The sequence below is a fragment of the Camelina sativa genome, chromosome 9 (assembly GCF_030686135.1).
Source record: "Camelina sativa cultivar CO46 ecotype springtype chromosome 9, ASM3068613v1".
NCBI classification, from domain to species: Eukaryota; Viridiplantae; Streptophyta; class Magnoliopsida; order Brassicales; family Brassicaceae; genus Camelina; species Camelina sativa.
Genome location: NC_141888.1, coordinates 19,335,569 through 19,357,123, shown reverse-complemented (window position 1 = coordinate 19,357,123; position 21,555 = coordinate 19,335,569). Strand labels below are relative to the sequence as shown.

Genomic DNA, 21,555 nt, shown 5'->3' with positions numbered 1-21,555 from the left:
AATTTCAAAACCATAAAATTTACAATATCCGAAAATCTAATCTTATTTTTCTAAAACTGTCTCAATTCATAATTTAATTTTTTTTTTAAAAATTATATATAAATTAATATTACTATAAATTAATAAAATGTCATTGTCCCAACATTATTAATTTATAGAGGTTTTACTGTATAATTTCATTTAATTGTAAAATTTTAAACTCTAACCACTCTTTATTAAACCCAAACCTCTCTTTATATATATATATATATATATATTGGTTTAATTGTAAATCTAAACCCGAATCCTCCTTTATAAACTCAATCGATAGATAATTTTATTTAATTGTAAATTCTAAACCCTAATTTTCATTTATAAATCCAAACCGATATATAACCTCATCTAATTGTAAAATCCAAACTCAAACTGTTATTTAATCTTGTTCAATTAAAAATACACATATTTTGTTTCTTTAATCTATTTTGTATTTCTGATTTTAATTTTGATTTACTTTAAAATATAGTTCTACCTAACGTGATTTTTTCATTGATTAAGCTAATTGGAGGTGAAGAAGAGGTATTTCTTAAAAAATTAAGCAGAACGAAACAGTGTTTAGCGTTTGCTTTGCATGTTTCCCCTTTTATTTTTACGGAATAAAAACTATTTTTTATGATTTTTGGTATGTTATAATGTTACTATGTTAGAGGGCCTAAAAATTTACAATTGTACTCTTGTTAGTTAAATTTAAAATTCATTTTATTTTAAATGTTTTAATCACTCAGCATTTTTATCCGCTAACACCAGATGGCATAATAAGTTTGGATTTATATGGTTTTCTTATGTTGGTATCGTTGACGACTATTAAGGTACCGGTAACTAGTACTACTAGTTAAGTATATATATATATTCTTCTTCTTTCCGATTGTTGTGTTCTGCGAGATTCACGATACATATTACTAATACGATATTACTAAGAGTAAAAGCCCCCGTCATGGTTAACGCCGTTTGACTCTGCTAGAAGATAAATTAAGAAATGAACCAACAAAATTGAACTGAATAATTAAGACAGAACCGAACCAAAGTAAACCGGAAATTTTCAAGATTACCATGAACTAATTTCAACAATATCCGAGAAACGCATGTACCTAGTAGTTAGAAAGATACTGTAATAAACTATCTGGAAACACTGAAACAGCCAAAAAAAAAAAAAACGGTTAAGGAATAAACCGGTATGATTGAGAGATATCAGAGAGACATGAGAGCAATAACGTCTTCAACGTTAACCTCTCTTTGATCTTTACCACGCTTTCTTTTAAAAGCTTCATTCGCAAGATTCTTCTTCTTCTGTTGGAGCTCAAGAACCCGTTCTTCGATACTGTTTCTCGCAATCATCCTAATCATCTTGACCTCTTGTTTCTGTCCAATCCTATGAATCCTATCCATAGCCTGTTCTTCAACTGCAGGATTCCACCACGGGTCGAACAAGTAAACCCTTGAAGCTGCAGTTAGGTTAATCCCAGCACCAGAGGCTTTAAGGCTCGCTAGTAGCACCACAGGTCCGGTTAACTCCGGATTCCCAAATTCTCCAATGACCTGGGTTCGTTTCTTCACAGTCATTGCTCCGTCTAACCGTAAGATAGTGAAACCCGCAGCTTTCAGCGGTTTTTCGAGTAGAAGCAGCATTTTCCTAAACTGAGAGAACACAACAGACTTTATGTTTGGGTTTTCTTGTCTTGACGCGATCAACAGCGAGAGTAAAGCCGAGACCTTTGAGGAATTACTCGACGACTTTGTGTCTTCTCCGCCGGTACTGGAAGTATCCGAAGGAGGAGTTGGAGGAGCGTTGTAGAGATCCGATTGAGTTAGAGGGCCACGGCAAAGAGGGCAAGCAGGTTTAGTTCTTTCCAAGGTTTGGAGAATACAAGCTCTGCAAAAGATGTGAGCACATCGAGTGATGATGATGTCTTTTGGTGGCGAAATGCAAATCGGACAGTCGAAATCTTCGCCATCTTGCAATACTGCAACAAGCTTTTGTAGCAGCTCTGGCTTATCAGTCACATCTGTTTCACAAATAAACAACACAAAGGTCTATAAGCTTTGCAAAGCAAAAGAAAGAATTTGTAAACTATTTTGTTTTGTTGATTCTAACCTTCGATAGATATAGAAGCGGTAAAAGATCTTAATTCTGGAGGACATAGAGATAAGTCGTCACAAAGTTGTCTAAGACGTAAGATTATGCTCAAAACCGTTGAGTAGTTTCGCATCAAGCTTCCATTGTTGATGAGGTTACGCACAACACCTTTAGCTTCTCCTTCCATGTGATCATATAACTGACGTTCTTCATGAGAAAGCTCAACGTAACAAGTTTCAACACTCTTAGATGGTAAACCAATCAAACTCTGTTCTTTTGTTCTCCGCAACGAAATTGTCGCCATTAAAACCTGGAGGCGAGAAAGTCCCTTCTTGTTACCTTGACCAAGCGGACGTTGTATCAAGCTTTGCCAATAACTCTTAATCGAAAAAGGCTCAAACCGAAGAAACGCCATCAGAGAGTACAAATCGAAAGAACCGTTCTGAATAGGAGTTCCTGTCACAGCCCATCTGCGGGAAGCTTTCAAATTACTAACCGCTCGGCTCTGTTGAGCATTTGCATTCTTAATGGTATGTGCCTCGTCAAGAATTATCCTCAGCCATTCCATCTTCTTGACAGGAGAGTCTTCCCACGATTCTTCAACAGCCAAAGTACCGTAAGTAGTCAGCACTATATCGTACTTCATAAGCTCGTTAACATCGTCTGTTCTTTCCCCACCGTGATACATATACACTCTCAAGCTTCCCGGTACAGTATGCTCCTCTAGCTGTGTAATCCATGCTGAAAACACAGAAGGTGGACAAACAATCAACGTTGTCTTCTTCTGAGACAGATTAACACCAACAACATCATCAGATTTACGCTGCTTCTTCTTCGTTCCGCTTTCATTGCTCTTACCTCTTCCCCTCTTTTTACCTTTCTTGTCTCCTTCTACTACTTCCACAGGTTCTTCAGTTTGCGTACTGGTGGCATCATTACCATATCTATCAAAAGCTATGAGTGAAAGCAAAGTAAGGGTCTTACCTAAGCCCATATCATCAGCAAACACACCTCCACGCAAAGATTCAGGCCGCTTATCACTGCGGTAATTAGTCAAAACATTTAAGAATTCTCCATCTTTCTCTTCCCAAAACGGAGGCAATTCACCAGATTTCTCCCTGTGGAGTAACCAACCCAATCCTTCTTTCTGATGAGCAAAGAGTTGTGATTTTATCACTTCCCTCGGCGGCTCAACACTAACCATTTTCTCCTTCTGTCTCACATTCTTATCAACTAACTTAAAAACCTTATCAACACTACTCTTCTTATTATCTCCACTATCCATCAGTTCTTTAACCACAACAGCCTCCGATAACCCAAACGAAGGATCCGAATCCGAAATCAACACTAACCCGGCCCGCGAAATCGTCGATTTCACAACTGGTAACGCTTCTAGCTTAGCGAAAACGTGGATTTGACACGGGATTTTAAACCTATTGGATTTAGAACGAGTATTGGGTACGATACCTTCGGCGACGATCATGTGAGAGTCTAGCAACGGCGAGAGAACGGCGGCTACCACACGCTCGATGTGGCCTACTTGAACGGATCTTGTGTTGAGTACTCTGATTGCGTTTGTATCGTACTGGTTTAAGGGTTCTCGAACTAGTCCTACCATCTCTCGGCCGTTGATTCGGCCTGAATAGTACTGTAACCCTACTATATTCGCGATGACGAATCCCACCATGTAAGTCTCTGAATTGAAGTCCTGAGATTGCTGCGATAGGTCATCCGTCGAGGATTGAAACTCGTCTTCGTTCGCCATAGCAGAGGAAGACAAGTGTAGAAAGGAATTTGAGTTTTTTTTTTTTTTTTTTTTTTTTTTTTTTTTTTTTTAATGTACGGAAAACGGAGAGGCGGAATTGAGACGAGGAGGAAGGAACTCGAAAGTTCAAAAACCGAATCAATTTGGAGAAATTTGTTTTGAGCCCTTCTATTTTCCGATATCTTATATTTTTAAACTTCTTCAAAGTTTCACAACTTGAGATTGAAGCACCAAAGTCTTAAAAAAAAATTATACACCCACAAAACCTCTTTCTTACATTTTAATATCAGGGAAATGTCATTAAAATCCTCAAGTTAACATTTTCGTTGATTTAAAGCACGAACTCTAGACTTGTAGGTAAAAAACACCAATCTTTTGTTTACTTCCAAATAATTCGCAAACTCTTGTTGACCTGGTCATTTGAGACACAACGTTATGTGGCCAAACGGAAAAATTAGACGAGGTAAATTATCTGTTAACAAGATCTGTTAATAGTAAAGCGGCGCTGTTTATAACACCCTAAACCCCCCCCCCCCCCCCCCCCAAATTGAGAAATCGATAATCGATAATCTCTTTTCTTCTTTGATTTCTCTCTTCTTCTTCGAGTTCAACATATGCGTTCTAGCAGAGACATCGGTGGTCATTTGACCGTGGAGTGCCATCGAAGTGTGTTTCCGGAGCCGGAGTCATCAGTTGAATTCGAAGAAGAAGATCTAATCGAAGAAGAAAGGAGGAATCTCAAATTAGGGTTTGTGATTTGGGAATTTAGGGAGGAATTGATAATCGGGTTTGATTTGAGGATGTAATTAAAGAAGAAAATGACGTCGTTTTACTAACTAACATATCTCATTAACGCCTAATTAACCCGTTTAATATCTCCGTCTGACCAGTTAATGTTGTGCTTCAAACGGCGAAGTCGAAAAGACTTCATGATTTAAATAGAAGTCAAGAAAAAAATGAGGATTTTTTTCAACAAATGAAGATTTCGTGATTTAAATCAACGAAAATGCTAACTTGGGGATTTTAATGACATTTTTCCCTTTTAATATCCACAATGCTACATATTCAATGCATAGAGTTATGATATTACATATAAATCCGCATTTACAAATCACACAATTCAAATATTGACTAAGGTTGTGAATGGTTGTCCAGTACGTTCGGGACCAAACTAAAGTCAGATCAGTCTGTAGTTAATTGGCCATTTACCATTTCAGACTAGTATGCACTACTTCATACTATAAAATTCCATACTAGTCTGCAATTGAAAAATAATCTGCATTATTGTGTGGATTGTACTATTGGTCTGATTATTTCTATTTACTCTTTAAACCTTCCATACCAACAGTAAAAGTTGGGTAAAAACATGCTCTAAACTAGCTGAATCCGAGAGCTTTCATTTCATTGGTTAAACTTGTGTTTCTTTTGTACTTTCAAAAATGTGTATATATATGAATATGATCATTCATAAATTTGAGAGTTGAATCATATTCCCAAAAATTATATTCCCAAAAAACAAAAACATATATATATATATATATTAAGTATATTAAATTAGAATTGAAAATAATAATATACACATTGATAACATGAATTTATAATTTAACACCAAGAATTGAATAACCTTTTTTCTTTTCCAAAACTCTTATTTTATTTATCATAAGAATTGTAACTCTTGAAAGTAATTCATGTTCTATTAAATATATGATAGCTTTATTTTTCTCCTATTTCTAGTCTTTTACAAATATTTACACAATTATAAATATCTAATTTTATATTGATGTAAACTCTATTCATATTTTAATTTGACATTTTTTTTGGTTGTGTATTTTTTTCATTTTGTTTTGGTTTATATTTTAGTTTAAATTATTGTAAATTATTGTTTTAATAATAATAAAAATATTACAAAATTATATGCATTAACTGTAGAATTTTATGTTCCTTTGATGATGTATAGTAATTTGTTAAAATTGAAAATAAAAGCTGATGAGGTGGAGGAAGGAGAAGAGAGAAAATCCAACTTTATATATATATTTGTAATTTTAAAACATCTTCTTATTATTAATTATGATTAAAAATATTATTAAAGTTTTTTTTTAATTTTTTTGTACACACCACTCCATACTATAATCCGATTTTTACCATTCATAATGGTATTGTGTTATGCATACTGTTATTGAATGGTGTGTGTGAAGAAAAAAACCGTCCCTCTGTTCTCTCTCTATTCTCTCTCTTAAGGCGACCCTCCTACAACTTCCGTTCTCCTTCTCCGTTACCGGCCGACGTCGGCTTCTCTGGCGTCGGTCGGTTCTTCTCTTCTTGTTTTTTTGTTTTGCTTTTCTATGTATATATCTAAATAATAATATATGGCAAATTGTGATCTCAAAATCCATGTTCTTTGCCTTCTCACTGTGTTGTTACTAAATCTGAGACAGTCAATCACAATCCAATCTCCTATCTTGACATTGGTGTTGTTTCATAACACCCAGATTTCATCGTTCTGTTTGCAAAATCTGGTTTCCAGAACAGATGATGTTGCGGATTGTGACTGTTGTTTTCAAATTCCTTCTCACAGTCTCGGTTCTTTTCTCTCCGTCTGTGGGAGTGTATTTCTGACCCTATTTTGGTCTCATTCCAAGGTTAATGGTGTCGGCTTTTTTCCGTCTTCAAACGGTGTCTATCGTTTCTTCACCGAAACACTTCTTTTCTCTTATAATAGAGTTTGTGTTCCTCATATTGATTTTTCTGATTCGGGAATTGGAAGTCAATCTTGGATCTGGGATCCTGGAATATTTGTTTCCTGCTCTATTGTTCATGTGTTAAATTTACAGCAACATCAGTTTTATCATAATCAGATTGTGTTTTTAAAGTTCTTTGCAGACTGTGTGAAGGATTGGCAAAACAACGATCTATTCTATATTAGTTATTTTTGGTGGTTAAGAAATGCATCAGATAGATATACAGTGGAATCCATGGACAAGAATGGTATGGGCACTTGTACTAATAGAAGACTTCGACATGATTATGTTTGTCACATAATAGAAGACTTCGACATGATCAATGTAACGGGAAGAAAAACAGTCACATTTTGTTTGTCATCTGCCCAGAATTCTCTTGGTCTGATACTTCTTGGTGGAGAAGAAGATGAAAGACTTTCAAGTAGTTTTTGGAGATATTGGAGACATAATATGTTATGGAAACAACCATGGATGAGAAGACAATGGATTTTTCCAAACAATCATAGAGAATCTTTGCCAAAATTATCAAGTAGATTGATCTCAAGAAGGCTACAAAATTTAGAATCATTTCCAACAACATTAGATCTATTTTTTCTTGTTAAAGTAATGTCATTGACATTTTGGAGTTTCAGCAGCAAGCTGATAGCCATTAAAAAGTGTGTGAAGGAGGGACTTAACAGATTTTATCTGTTGCCTATAAGAGTTGTATTGGGATGTTTCTGTATTTTGTAAACATTTTTTGATATCAATATAATTAATTTGTGGAAAAAAAAAGAATGGTGTTGTGCATACCAATGTTTACTCCAAACTACAGTCCATTCTATTCCGTACTAAATTGTTAGTACGCACTATGTAGTATGGAGTGTATGGAGTAACCATTCAAAAGCCTAAATCTAATATAATCTGGACTAGTAATATATAACAACGTTATTTACTGATTTTATGATTATAAAATTAGATCTATGTAGATACGGATTTTGATATTTAAAGTTAAATCCTGAAAGTGAGGTGTTTACTGAGTTTTATAAGCTATAAAACATGTCATAAGATTGCTAATGAGAGAAGATGTGATACAAATGTTGAGAAATAGAATCCTCATAGATGGTGTGACAGTTCACGTGAAGATAATGAGCACAACTGCCAAAGATGTTGAGGCACTACTTGACACAATTGCTGTAAAAACATATATGAAGTTTCAAAGTAGTATATGAGGTAAGTATACATGAAGTCGTGTGACTACTTTGGAGAGTTGGAGTACATAAGTTTGGTGTCAATTTGGACAAGCCAAGAGACGGCTGCTGAGCTAGATAAACATCTTGAATCTTCAAGATGGGAACATGAAGAAAAATATTCCTTATCCATAGAGAAAAATGAAATTTCTCAATTCCTAGTTTTGGTTTAGAATAGGAAAATTCTATTGGTGTAAAATAGGAATTTGTCAACTTAAGGTTGAGAGATTGTTATAAATACCAAGAGGGCACTTCATAAAGACTTGAACGCCTCAAAGAGATGTACACAATATGTGTGGCGTTGCCTCACCGGATATGATGTAAGATTTATTGGTGGTTTATTAATTTAGAAAAGAATGATAGACATAATAGTGATCCATATCATATGAAATTGTAATTGCAATCTTGTTCTAGTGAATTTTTTTTGATTAGGTCTCTGAGATGTAGGAAAACCCAAACCTTGTTAATAAATTCTCTGTGTTGTTTACTTTATGCTCGTATATACTTGCACTCAACATATACGCTACTCTACTGATGAAAGAACAGGTTGGAAGGAAGACAAGGTGAAGGAAATAATCCATGAAGATGACTTGAATACAGTTTTGAACCTGAAAATTAGCAGTGGTGCAGAGAATTAATATAATACGGAAAAAAAAAAAATTCTTGGGAAGGCATTACACAAAAAATGGTATAATACGGTGAAGTCAGCATATTTGGCCGAACAGAATATATAACCTCTTGGGAAGGCATAAATACTCTCTCTATCGTCGATGTTGCGGCGTTACGTTGATGAAACAATAGCTCATCTGTTTTTTTTTATATAGTATACCACATAACATGATTTTGGATCCGATACCACAGTTCTGTACGTACGTGGAGGAAAAATTACAAGTGATTGTCTCTATGAATTCAGGTCAGGGTATAGATGATGTCTACAAACAACTGCCATTTTGAATTTTATAGAGGATTTGGAAACTATACAGAAATATGTTAACTTATCAACAAAAGCAAATTACATGGAGATCTTGTATTAGCCAGACAAAGAAGGACGCAAAAGAATGGTTGGATGTTATGGTAGTTGCAGATTCTCTCTCTCTCTCTCTCTCTAGGAATGGATTGTCGAACACAAATACAAAACGAGTAATGAGTATATATTATATTTCATGATTGAAATAAAAAGTGTAGAGAACATGAGATTACGTACATAGGGGGGCAAGCAATGATAAGCTTTTCCCTTGATGTATTATTTGGAAGCAAAAGAAACTTGAACATAAACACACACAAATGTTATGTCCTCACACCGAATATGGAAACAAAAGTCACACTTGGTAATTATATGTTGAGGTTCTTTCAAGCATTTTTCTTGCAGTGGCAGTGTTTGTCAGTTCCCTCAATAACCCCGCCGCAAGCAGTAGGGTAGTTGGCTGCGCAACACTTACAACACTCTTCATTATTGGTTCCGTGGGCGGACGGGCACTCGTCGAGGAACACAGGTGAAGTACATCCTGGGCATGTAGCCTCGCTATTGAGGATTCCTAGATATTGACATATTCATCAGCACATGATAATTAAGAGACATGCAAGTGCAAAGTACAATCTATAGATGAGATCAACTTTGTAAAACTAATATTATACCGGTTGAAGCCATCAGGAGGACAACCAAGAGAACAGTGAAGCTGACGGAGTTGATGAGGTTCTTTGCCATTTTTTTTTCTTCTTTGCTTTGCCTTCGCTGAAACTTGTTCTTTTTGTTTTTCTTTTGGATTAACTTCAAACTTTGATGATTTAAATTCGTCGGTGTGGTCACCTATTTATAGTCAAATATTTGCAACTTAATCACTTCTTTCTGATTTTTTATCAAGTTCATAGTGTCGCCACTATTATGCAAGGTTGTCTTTGTTATCCTCTTTTTTAAAACATGCGCTTGTCTTTAAAAAAAGTCAACTTGAAGGTCATCTCTGTAAAAAAAATCAACTTGTATGTTCATTTTTCTTTAGTTTGAAATAACTATTGTTTGAAATTGATATTGTTGTTGTCGCGGACAGAGTAAGCAGGAATCTTGGCAATTCTTTAATCCAAATGATATTTATCTATCTTCATTAGTTCATTAATTAATTTTAGGGTTTAGCAACAACGCAACAATCATGGCGACATTATCTCCTAACTTCTATGTATGCCAAATTAAATAATTACGAATTAACTAGGAATAAAAGAGTTAACTAGGAATTAACCCACAATATACCACGATACAATTTTTGTTTCACACAATCTTAAGACTAGATTAAGACCTTTGCTAGAGCACGGATTGAAATTCATTTTATTTATATTGTAATTTTTATATAAAATATAATTTATGTGATTGTTTTTAAAAGTTTTTTGGATAAAATATTATGCAATAAAATCATATGCTAAATATGATGACTTGAAAATGACACTTATTTTGTAAATTTTATATTGTTAATGATTCTAGATAAGTACCCGTGCTATAACACTGGTTAATTTTTTTTATATACAAAATTTTGAATATTTTCTATTTTAAAATAAAATTTTAATGTGTTGTATTAGTTTATGTACGTGAAGTTATTTCAACAATATATATTCTACCTAATGACTTGAATGTCATTATAAGATATAATTTTGTGGATTTGGTTTTTAAAAAGCGTATTATTATATTATGAGTAATTTAATATAGAGAAATACCCTATAATAACACTCTTTTAAGTTTCTCTTCTAACATTAGCACACATCTTCAAATTTTCCAAAACTAGCATTTATATATTGAATTTATTATTTAATTTAAATAGCAAAATTCATTTTCTCTCAAATAAAACTAACGAATTTTAGATCTCAAAGCTCCGACGAGGCTTGCGGTGAAGATTCCAAACTGAGATCTTCATTTTCGATCTCAGATCTTTTCAATTAAGTGCCAAATCGATCGACTGATTCCAATACCATAAATATCCACATCAAAAGCATCTTCATTCACTGGATTCCAATTGAAGATCGAAGTTTAAATAAGCGAAACGGTGCTTCCGTCGTTTAAGATAATGAGTGTGGTGGAGGAGAGTCTTTCAGCTACAATTTCGTACGGCAGATGATTGGGGGAAGTATCAACGATTCTGTTTGATATGGATGATGTCCTTTGTAACAGTGAGAAGCTTTTTAGATGTGTTGCCATTGATGTTTTTGCTGAGATGGTAGTTGAAGTCATTGTGGATAATGTCATTCCTCTGACGGGAACAAGTACAAAAGCTTTGGCAAATCAATTTGTGAATCTGTTTTCATGATAATGTGTGTTTAAATTGATTTTGTTGATTTCTTGGGTTAGGCAATGCAGAGCTGAAGCCATGTTTTTAGGAGGTGTTTCTTTAGTCAAAGGAGTATAAGGATTTGATACAGATGCAGCTACAAAAAGATTCTTTGAGATATATCTCGATAAGGTGATGTTTATGCTACTTAATTAGAACACTTAGGAGGGGAATTTTCTTTACATTAGTGTAACATCCGCAAACCAAAAATTGGTTTTTGGGGATGGGTGTCGATCGACACCAAGGGGGTGTCGGTCGACACCACTTATTTTTCGGTTCGATCAGAATGAGTTTTTAATCGATTTGGTTCGGTTTGGTTTAAGGAAACCATTGAACCGGGTCTTTAAAGGAAGGAAACGACCTAGGTCGTGTTCCAGAGGTTGTGGTCGCCGTTTTTGTTTGAAAAAGAGGAAAAGAGAGAAAACAAGTGTTCTTGAGATTGTGAGTGAGATTGGGAGATTTCTTGGCTGTTCTTGAGAGATTGGAGGCTGGGAAGGTGCTAGAAGCTTGCTAGGAGTGAGGGATTCGTCCTTATTGGTCAGAAACTTCCTGCAAAGAGGTGAGTGCATGACCATGGCTTATCTAAGCTAAGATCTCTAGATTCTATGTGATTTGGTGCTTATGTGGTTGTTTCTTTGAGTTCTCTATGATATTTCGTTGCTGTCTGGGCTGGGTTTGGCTTCTGGGAGTGCAAGGAGCGGATTGGAGAAGCTTGGAGGCAAGGTTCGGAGTTTCTGATCGAGGGAAATCGCTGCTCGGCATCGGTGTCGGTCGACACCAGTTGGGGTGTCGGTCGACACCAACACGAGGACGGCTCGGGACTTTAGCGAGTGTCGAACGATGCCATGTGGAGGTGTCGGTCGACGCAAACTAGGGTTTTCGGGAATGTCGGGCAGGGTGTCGGTCGACACCAGTTTGGTGTCGGTCGACACCAGATAGTCAGTGTCGATCGACACCATCTGGTGTCGGTCGACACCCCTTGTTCAGTAACGATGGACGTTGCATGCTATGTGTATTGCCTGGTTTGTTTTATTGATTGTTGATTGTGGCATGTAGAGATCTTATTGCTTGTGTGTATAGCCCAGCAGATGGGAGGATTGCCTCACTGAGTGTTTATCAAATACTCATGCATCTCAATTTGTGTTTGTGGTGCAGGTAAAGGCAAAGTGTGATCGTGGAATCAAATGCAATGAAGAGGAGGATGTTCTAGGGACTTGATTGTATGGTTATCTGGCATGGTTAGGTTGCTAGAATTGAGCCTTAGAGCATTGTTAGGATTGCTGGTTGTTTGATTTATGCTGTTTGGGATTAATGCTGGATATTACTTATTTGGTTATTGGTGATTGTTTTATTGGCTATTTATATTTATTGAATATTGGTAATGTTTTCCGCTGATGATTGTGATTGTGGTTAGGTGGCTAGTGGGTATGGGACCACTAGTTGTAGTTTATTATTATATTATATTATATATTATATATTTATTATTTATTATTAAAAAAAAAAAAAAGGTCGGTCATTTCAATTAGAAACTTGTTGATATTTTTGTTATTGATTGTACTCGAGCTTTGTTGTATTTTTGATTTGCGTAATGTCTTGAGATAGAGGGGAAGAAAAGAGAGCAGAGACTTGATGATGAAGATGATGATGAAGTTTGAGTTCAGGTCAATGTGTTTTTAAATATCTCTATACTATATGTTATGCCTTATTGTATCACATATTACTCTATTAGTGATGTATAATGATTTGATATTGTCCACATATTGGTGTTTTATAATAAAGGTAGCAAATATGAATATCCAGCATGATGTTTTAGGAAGACCTTCCTAAATGTCAATGACTACTTCCTAAATTTCAAGGAGTCCTTCCTAAATTATATTTAGACTACTTATCTTATGTTTTGCATTAATGTAATACAATCTAATTTAACATAATCCCTAAGCATATGTGATCAAAACATGAATGTCATAATGAATGATATGTAATCTTTTTTGAATATCTTGAATCTAAAAATATGTGTTTAAAATCTTTTTATTTTTATGTTTTGCTCAATGTATCACAGATTTTCCCAACAATGTGGGGGTAATGAAAATTTATTTGGTGCAAGTCTTAGTTATAGGTACAAAACTGGTGTTTAAAGAGACTCAAATATTTTATGAAGGTCACCCTGAATTAATGAAGACCTTCCTAAATCGCAGAGAGTCATGTCATGGCATATTAGCATCAAACACGAAACCTTGACACAATGTATCTGCCTAACGAAGCACACCATCAATCCATCTGAACCGAATTTCTTCAATGGTGAATCGAATCTGTAGCGCGGAGAAAGAGAAGACCCAAGATTATGAATTGAATCTTCTTCGTTTCCTAAACAAATAAGCCATAATCTTCTTCATCTGAATCATCCTGCTCTTCTCTGCTCTCACCACCACCACCACCACTTCCGTCAGCCTTTCACTGGACCTACACCGTCGATCCCACATGTTTCTATTTACTCTCATCGGTTTCAGTGTTCGTCGTCGCGAGATCCATCGCTACTTCGACTCTACCTGAAAATAGAGACTCGTAATTATTTTCTTACAGGAGACTCGTTGGATTGATTTGGTATGGAGGTGAAACACCGAAGTTGATGTGGATGATTCCGGTGGAGATGAAGGGAAGGAGAAAGATGAAGAGAAAGAGAAGCGATTTTGTGAAAAAAAATTATTTAATTTTGTGTATATGATTTTATGCTAATTTTGGAACATTTAAGAGTATATGCTAGTTTTGGATTGAAAACTTAAATAAGTGCTATTTTTGAGAATCTCCCTTTAATATATTATTATACTTCTTGTTTTAATATAATTGGTTTTTAAATTCTTTCATATTATAGTGACATATTATTGATATTGCTATAACAAACCAATTTAGAGTGTTTATAGTTTCTAACTTTAATATCAAGTTTCAATATTTTTAAAATATTTCAAAATAAATTATTTAAAGTTTATTATATTATATAAAATTATAAAATTCAACAAAAAGTATGAAATTGAATTTAAATATATTTAAATTTTAACCCGTTACTCAGTAAATTTTTTAATTCAATAGATATTATTTTTAAAGAATAATATTAATAAAACTTGAAGATTTTATAGATTGAATCATTTATATTTGTTTTTAAAAATTCAACTTATGGTATATCCGGAAATAAATCTATTTTTAATTATAATAAATAATATGATAATTTATTTGTTTCACAAAATAGACTCATATATAAAAATGAGAGGTGAAATATAATGATAGTTAACAAATTAATATGTTAAGTTAGATATCAAAGGGTTTTATTTGATGAATAATTTAAGAAATAAAATTAATATGGTAAGTTAGATGATATCAAATGATTATTTAGAATATTTTCTTTAAGATTTTTGGAAACAATAAATCCATACTATATAAATAATATAAAATTTAATCTATAACCTATTTGTAACCAGCTTATTAAAATTATATAGTCTACAAAACAATATTGTGTACTTCCGTTTTATTATATAGGAGATCAATTTGATTCAAAAGGTATAATAATATTGATGAGGTTAAAAAATAGTAAACTAAAGGGTTAACTTGTATTGAATTATGAATTAATGATATTTTAAAATATTATTAATATCGATTGAAACATGTTCCGTCATATAGGAGAAATAGTTGGGTTTGTGTAAGTATTTACATCGAGAAAAAAAAAGTGTAAGTATTTACATCATATTTCATTGGTCTTAACTCTTAAGATCATATAATATTTTCTTATTCAAGGTATAAATGTATAGTATGTCTTAAACTAATAAAAGTTGTTAAAATCTAAAAAACATAATTCATTTTCTCTCTTTAATTAATCATGGGTAAATTTATTAATTAGTTTTTTAAAAACTGTAAAGCAATCAGAATTATCAAAAAATGCAAAGATTTAATACTATATCATATTATTTATTTTTAATTACCATATTTGGAAATTTTTAGTAAGATTAAATTTATGATTCTTTTTATCATCTTTCTTAGATTTTATATACTATATTTTAAAATAACGTTTTGACTGAATTAGTAAATGTATAATTATGTTTTTTTGTGATTTATATATTTATATATATTAGTTTAATTATTTTACTTTTTATAATACTCCATTATGTGTATTTTCACAATATAGTGAAACTGAATTTATTATTGTTTATACAATTGGTTAATTAGTTTTTAAGTTTGACTTAATTGTAATATTGTGAGAGGTAAAACTATTTACAAACTATTTTCGGCCAAATGAGAAAATTTTAATTGGATAATTTTTTTGCATGTAAATTGTAAAATTATATTATGACTTGTGTTACAGTAATTTAAATCCAATTTGACTATCAAATCTTCATCCCAACGTATAATCATTTTTTTTTCAACCTAACAGTAATTAAAATAAAACTCCTAGATTGGTTGCCCAAACAAGAGGAAAAGAGTTTACAAAATTCGTTTCCGACAATAACTTTCTAGAAGAGCGAGCTAAGCAATCAGCCTTCACATTGGACGTCCTTGAGATCTTGGATAGGGTAAAAGGAGGCAAGGATGCACTAAGCACCTGGAACTCATCAAGAAGCGTAGAGAAAACTGGCCACTCTTCCGGATCTTGCACCATCGCTAATAGCTCTGCTGAATCTGTCTCGAATCTCCGACAATCTATTCCTCTGGACAGAATACACTCCATCGCCCATAATAATGCTTCTAGCTCTGAATGAAGTGGGGATGCACTACGACGCTGACATCTGGCACCCATAACTAAAGTCTGATTTTCACCATCTCCACACCACCATCCTAAACCTGAATTTTCTGTTAATGTTATGCCCCCTTCAAGTGGATAATGTTCATAGCAAACATAATGGCACATTATTCATCGTTGACGTCCTATATTTACACTTACCTAATATATCGCCAAGAGCACTAATCTATATTAACATTTTTGAAGTACATTTTGTGTTATGCTCTTTAAGTTTTACTTATTTAAAATTTTATTTACAACAGTAACCCCTAAAAAAATTCCATAAATAATATTGTAGAGAAACTCAAATACTAAACTTTCGTAAATTGACCAACATTTGTTATATTTATTGCCATAAAATTTTAACATATCTATACATTCCGATTTTTCCAAAAACAGCTTTATCCATTAAAGTTTTAATCCCATAAAATCACCAAAACTATCTTTAGAGATTTTGTTTGTATAGATTTTCTATAGAAATTTTTGCTTTACATATTTTGATTGTAAAATTTAGATTTAGTCATCTACATTACTTGATTTGAGGTACTTAGGGGTTGATTCCTCAGATTTCTCACATTATAATAAATAAAACTAAATAATATTCTGTGGTGGTTCTATAAATTGAAGTACATTTGGTGTCCTTTAAGTTATACTTATTTTCAAAGTTAATCCTTAAAAAATTGCACATACAAACAGAATCAATTAGATTCCTAAAATGTCCCTACAAATTTGGTTTATAATTTCCTAAAACAATTTCTATATTAAGAAATTTATTACACTTAATAACATATTCCAAAAATATCTATACAATATTTTTTTCTTTTAAAAACTCTAATATTCAGTAATAACTATATTGTTTCATATGAACAATTAAAACTTTAATGGTTATTAATATGCTGATAAAAAATGCAAAAATAATTATTTCACAGGTTAAATCTAATAAATTATAGTATTTATAGTATAAATTAATATGCGGTATACTGTATAATAACTTTTATGGATATAATTTTTCACAGGTTAAATCTAAATAATTTTAAACTTACAGATTAAATTTAAAAACACTAAAAATATAATAATGTAAGAATAATTCTTTCACGGGTTAAATCTAAAAAGCAGTAAAATTTTTTATTTTTATAACCATAAGAAATTCGATATGGTACAAATGTAACATTAGTATAAATAAACTAAATAATTGTCGCGTGTCTGCAGTATAAAACTAATCAAATTTTATAATTAACAATTAAAATACAATTATATTATCTTAAATACTAAACAAAATTAACAAAATAATATAATTTTAAAATTTAATATTTTTGTTGTAAAAATATTGTCCCGCGGTACACCGCGGGTTAAAATCTAGTATACTTCTAAATCTGACGCAAGTGGCCATTATAATTTGCATTTGCTTTTTTCCTAGATGTAGCTTCCCAAGAGTATATTGTGAACCCAAAATTAATATTTTCCTATTTAATCAGAACTCTTTATAGAGAAAATATACTAAACTATTTTGTAACAACTACTTACATAAGAACTTCCACTAATCTTACTCGAGTCTAAGACATAGACTCACTACAACATAAAAGACTTTTAACGACGTTTTATATTGATGATAACGTCGGTTACTAAATGACGCAAAAGTATAGACATCAGTCTTCAAACCGATTACCGACTTAATATAGTTCGACGTAAATTATATTGGCCTCGGTTAATCAAATGACATTAAGCTTTACGTCAATATAATTGCATGGGTTTAATGAGTTTTACGACGGTTTTAATTTTCGACTCAAGAGTCAAAAGCTCATATTTTGTATCACCTCTAAAACCGACGCATATCGATCTTTTTTTTTTTAATTTGTAAAATAAAATTTAAGCTACGCAAAATTCTGAAAAAACCATTAATATATATTTAACAAAAAATTAATTAATCAAATAAAATATGTTTACAATGTATATAACTGAAAATTTAAAAGCAAACTAATGTAAAAAGTCGACATATGAGTTACATCACCGATAATCTCCACTGAAGAGCTGCAACTTTGTGTTTGTTTCATATAACATACGTGTAACATCTGTGTCCCGGAATTAAAGTGGAAGAACCGATCAATTTATGTTAAAATCATGAAATTGATTGGTTTGATTTAAGTTTATTCGGTTTAGGGTCGGTTTTAGGAAGCCCTAAGTGATGGTTTTTGTAATGCTTTGGACACCTCTTCTCGCTTATTTTGTGGCTGCTCTTCATTGCTGCTGTTGAGAGAAAGAAAGAGAGAGAGAAGGAGAGAATCTTGTTGTGGTGTGAAGGAGATTTAAGGAGGAAGCAGAATCGTTAGGGTTTGAGAGGAAACAGTTTCAAGATATCAATTCGTTGTCGAAGATAACAAAATTTGGCAGAGTTATTCCCAATTCTTTCATTGTCGTTCTCGTTTTTACAGAAGTGGATTTGGATTTAAACTCGATGAGTTATTGGTAGTTTCGTGAGACACGTTTTCTCAGACGCGAGTTAGGACCATCAGATATTGTAACTGAGATCGTGGTCTCGTATGGTTTCTGATCGGCTCGAGATTTTGTGGGAAGCTTCGTGACATATCGGGAAAGCTTTTCACCAGAGGGATTTATTAGTTAACAGTTGGTTTTATTTTAGGGTTTCTTCTTTGAGACTGTTCTTTTTTGATGTTTTTGTCCAGTTTGCTTCAATGTTGCTTTTGGTAATGTTACTTGTTGTAGGACGTTTCTAGGCTGTTGCAGACACAAAGAGAGCCCCTTTTCTAGATGTAATTATTTTTGTGAATCACTTTGATAAGGTGATAAGGTGACTAGGTGAGTGCGTAACCATGAGCTTATCTGAGCGATTGAGTTTTATGACTTGTTTTATGTGATGATATGTAGGTATGGTGAATGTGATATTGGGTGACATGTTCAATGACTGGTTTGTTATGTTTAATTTGTGGTTGTACTCTTGATTTGCTTTTGTGTATAGCTCTTAGATGGGAGGATCGCCTCATTGGGTATTTTCAGTAATACTCATGCATCTCATTGTGTTTGTGGTGCAGGACTGCAGGTAATGAATGTGTAGCATGAAATCATGGCGATGAGGAGGAAGATGACGTGGGGTCTCGGTTGTTGTGTTGTGTTATTTGTTGTTGGAACCTTGTTAGAAGCATGTTAGGTTGATGGTTTTTATTAGTTTCAATTGATATGATATTTATATTAAATTGGAGTTGGTTTGATTTGTCTTCTGCTGTGCATGTTGATTAGTTGTTGGTTTATTATTTGGATTGTAATTAAATATTATGAGGTATTTAATTATATTATTATTTAAAATAAAACGAGTCGGGTTGTTTCAATATGATTATTATGGGAAATTTAAAAATCAACATAGACATTCAAATAAATTCCAGAAAGAAGGGGGAGACAAAAAAAAGACACAATACTTATAAAACATATTTGTTGTCTTGGACTCCATCCCATATCCAACACCTTTATTAACTTCCCAGTTTCATTCCTCATGCTAATACCATAGTATACAAGATGCAAATCCAGTAAAAATAATTGGCAAAGCTGTTACCTTTAACACTTCATCAACTCGACCAGGCTTTTTCTTATACCGAAGAAGTATTTCTCTGCATTGATCTGGAGAGCTAGAAGCTACTTATCTACAATGCCGAATGAGATGAGCCAGATTAGCAGAAATAGACAATTTTTGTATGGAAAACCAATGAAGGAATCAGAAAGAAAATAGAACAATGAACTACTTGCTTGTTTTACTACTGTATCACCTTCAATTGGTCGCTACTGTAGTCACAGAATAGTCACAGAGTGGTCACTAAATAGTCTGAATCTTTTGTGACTATCTGAAGACTAGAAATTATGGTCGCAAAATTGTGAGCTGTTTACAACGGATTTGATACTTTGTTTGTGTTTTTTATAAATGTAAATGGTCGCAAACTAGTGAAAGAATTGCAATTCATTCGTGACTATACACAAATTAATTTGAAAAAAAAACCTGCCATTAAAATTAGATACCGAGTTTGAATGATTTTAAACAAAAAGATACAAATCATTCATGGATCCTATCTAGAAATAGTTCTAGTAGATATAAATCTTAGAACACAACCCAAAAAATAGTTAGAGGCTTAAGAGTTAAATATTAACTTAAGTATGAGAGGTTGATACTGACAAAGGAGAAGGGGTTGGTGAATTAGCTGGTGAAGTGAATGGTGAAGTAGCTGGTGAACTAGCTCCTGAAGTGTTTGTTGGTGCAGGTGGGTTGACATTAGCTGCTGTGGCTGGAGTAGTGATGTTGTTTGATGCTGGGGCGAGTGGCGCATGGGCTGCTCATTGAGAATCCAAGAATTCTGCAACCCCGGGATCACTGGTCTTCAAGTAGGAGACGAGCATCTCCAAGGATGCAATTCGGTTTTGAGCATTGCGTTGCTCATCGTCACGTCGAGCATCTTCTCTGAGACGTCGAGCGTTTTCTTCTTCTTGATCAGCCAGCTTTCTCCGAGCAACTTGAAGTTGTTCTTGAATCTCTAAGAGTGAAGTAGGAGTAGAGTTTGGATGAGGAGCCTTTCTTTTCCCATTGCTGATTATGTCGGACAGACTTCCAAGTCCATAGGGGGTTCCCTTGGCATCTGTTACAGTAGACTAGCACATAGAAAGAGTAGCTTGATTAATAAAAAACCAATTTAATGAAAATAAACAGAGATAAGCAAGTATCACTCTTAAGCATAAGTCAAAAGTAATGCAAGTTTCATTCGCAAGACAAACATAATGCAAGAACAAGAATCATGATTATAAGTTTTATGTCAAAATCTTACACAAAATCACATATACACGTATCACTCAATCAGATTATCAACTCATATAGAATCTTAAGCATCAGTCAAAAGTATATCAATCAAATCAGATACTTAAGTTAGCTAAATAAGACAATCAACATAAAACAAAGAAATGTGAGTAGAAGTAATTACCTTCAGAAAATGTCATATTTTTCTTGAATGGGAAGGGTTGGGTGAGACGAGGGGTCTGTAGCATCAGAACCATCAACTTCCAGTTGAGAGATGACCTCTTCTATGTTCTTCTCATATTCTTCAACCACTTGTTTTGCCTTTTGATCAACAAAACTTCCATCTGGCTTTGTATGTGTTGCGACAAACACCTCTCCAAGCGATACAGGACGTCCCAGTTTTTCTTCCTACAATGGATAAGAAGAAAAGTGTGGAAAATGAAATATTTAAATGAAAGAATTTTAGTTAGTTTAGAGCATTTACCAACTCTTGTTGAATTTGCAAGTAAGATTTCTGGCCGGATAGATGTTTGTGGAGTCCTAGACCGCCACGATCAGAATTACGGGCAAGGGATGCATTAGAACTCTTCTCCTTAGCTTTGGGTGTGTCCCAGTGCTCCCACATTCGTCTCCAAAGTGTTGGTTTGATCCAAATCGGTGGCTCAGTAGGGGGCTATATCAAAGTTTTAGGGGGCTTCACCGGGTCACATGGGACAAATTGTGTAAAGATAAATGTGATGGAGGCTTGGGTTTTCGGCCACTCGAACAATTCAATGATGCAATGCTGGCAAAGCAATATTGGCGTCTAATATAATTTCCAGATTCTCTCATGGCCCGTGTGATGCGGGGTTGATATT

The 21,555-nt window shown here is 33.6% G+C and overlaps 1 protein-coding gene and 1 long non-coding RNA gene across 2 annotated transcripts; both read right to left on the bottom strand.

Moving 5' to 3' along the window:
- Positions 1–1,061: 1,061 nt before the first annotated feature.
- Positions 1,062–4,030, bottom strand: LOC104715281 (putative SWI/SNF-related matrix-associated actin-dependent regulator of chromatin subfamily A member 3-like 1). The gene is made up of 2 exons (XM_010432700.3): positions 2,129–4,030; positions 1,062–2,039 (listed from the first exon to the last, which is right to left on the bottom strand). The coding sequence occupies exons 1-2, from the start codon at positions 3,873–3,875 to the stop codon at positions 1,225–1,227; spliced, it is 2,562 nt and encodes an 853-aa protein (XP_010431002.2). The 5' UTR covers positions 3,876–4,030; the 3' UTR covers positions 1,062–1,224.
- A 4,942-nt stretch (positions 4,031–8,972) lies between these two features.
- LOC104710988 (uncharacterized) lies at positions 8,973–9,661 on the bottom strand. Its single transcript, XR_015567037.1, has 2 exons — positions 9,478–9,661; positions 8,973–9,377 (listed from the first exon to the last, which is right to left on the bottom strand). It is a non-coding gene; the product is annotated as an uncharacterized LOC104710988 (long non-coding RNA).
- Positions 9,662–21,555: the final 11,894 nt, after the last annotated feature.

Excerpts from the sequence above, each read along its gene's own strand:
- LOC104715281 (XM_010432700.3), bottom strand. The coding sequence starts at position 3,875 with ATGGCGAACGAAGACGAGTTTCAATCCTCGACGGATGACCTATCGCAG. Across the intron at positions 2,040-2,128 it reads CGCTTCTATATCTATCGAAG|ATGTGACTGATAAGCCAGAG; the intron begins GTTAGAATCAAC and ends TTTGTGAAACAG.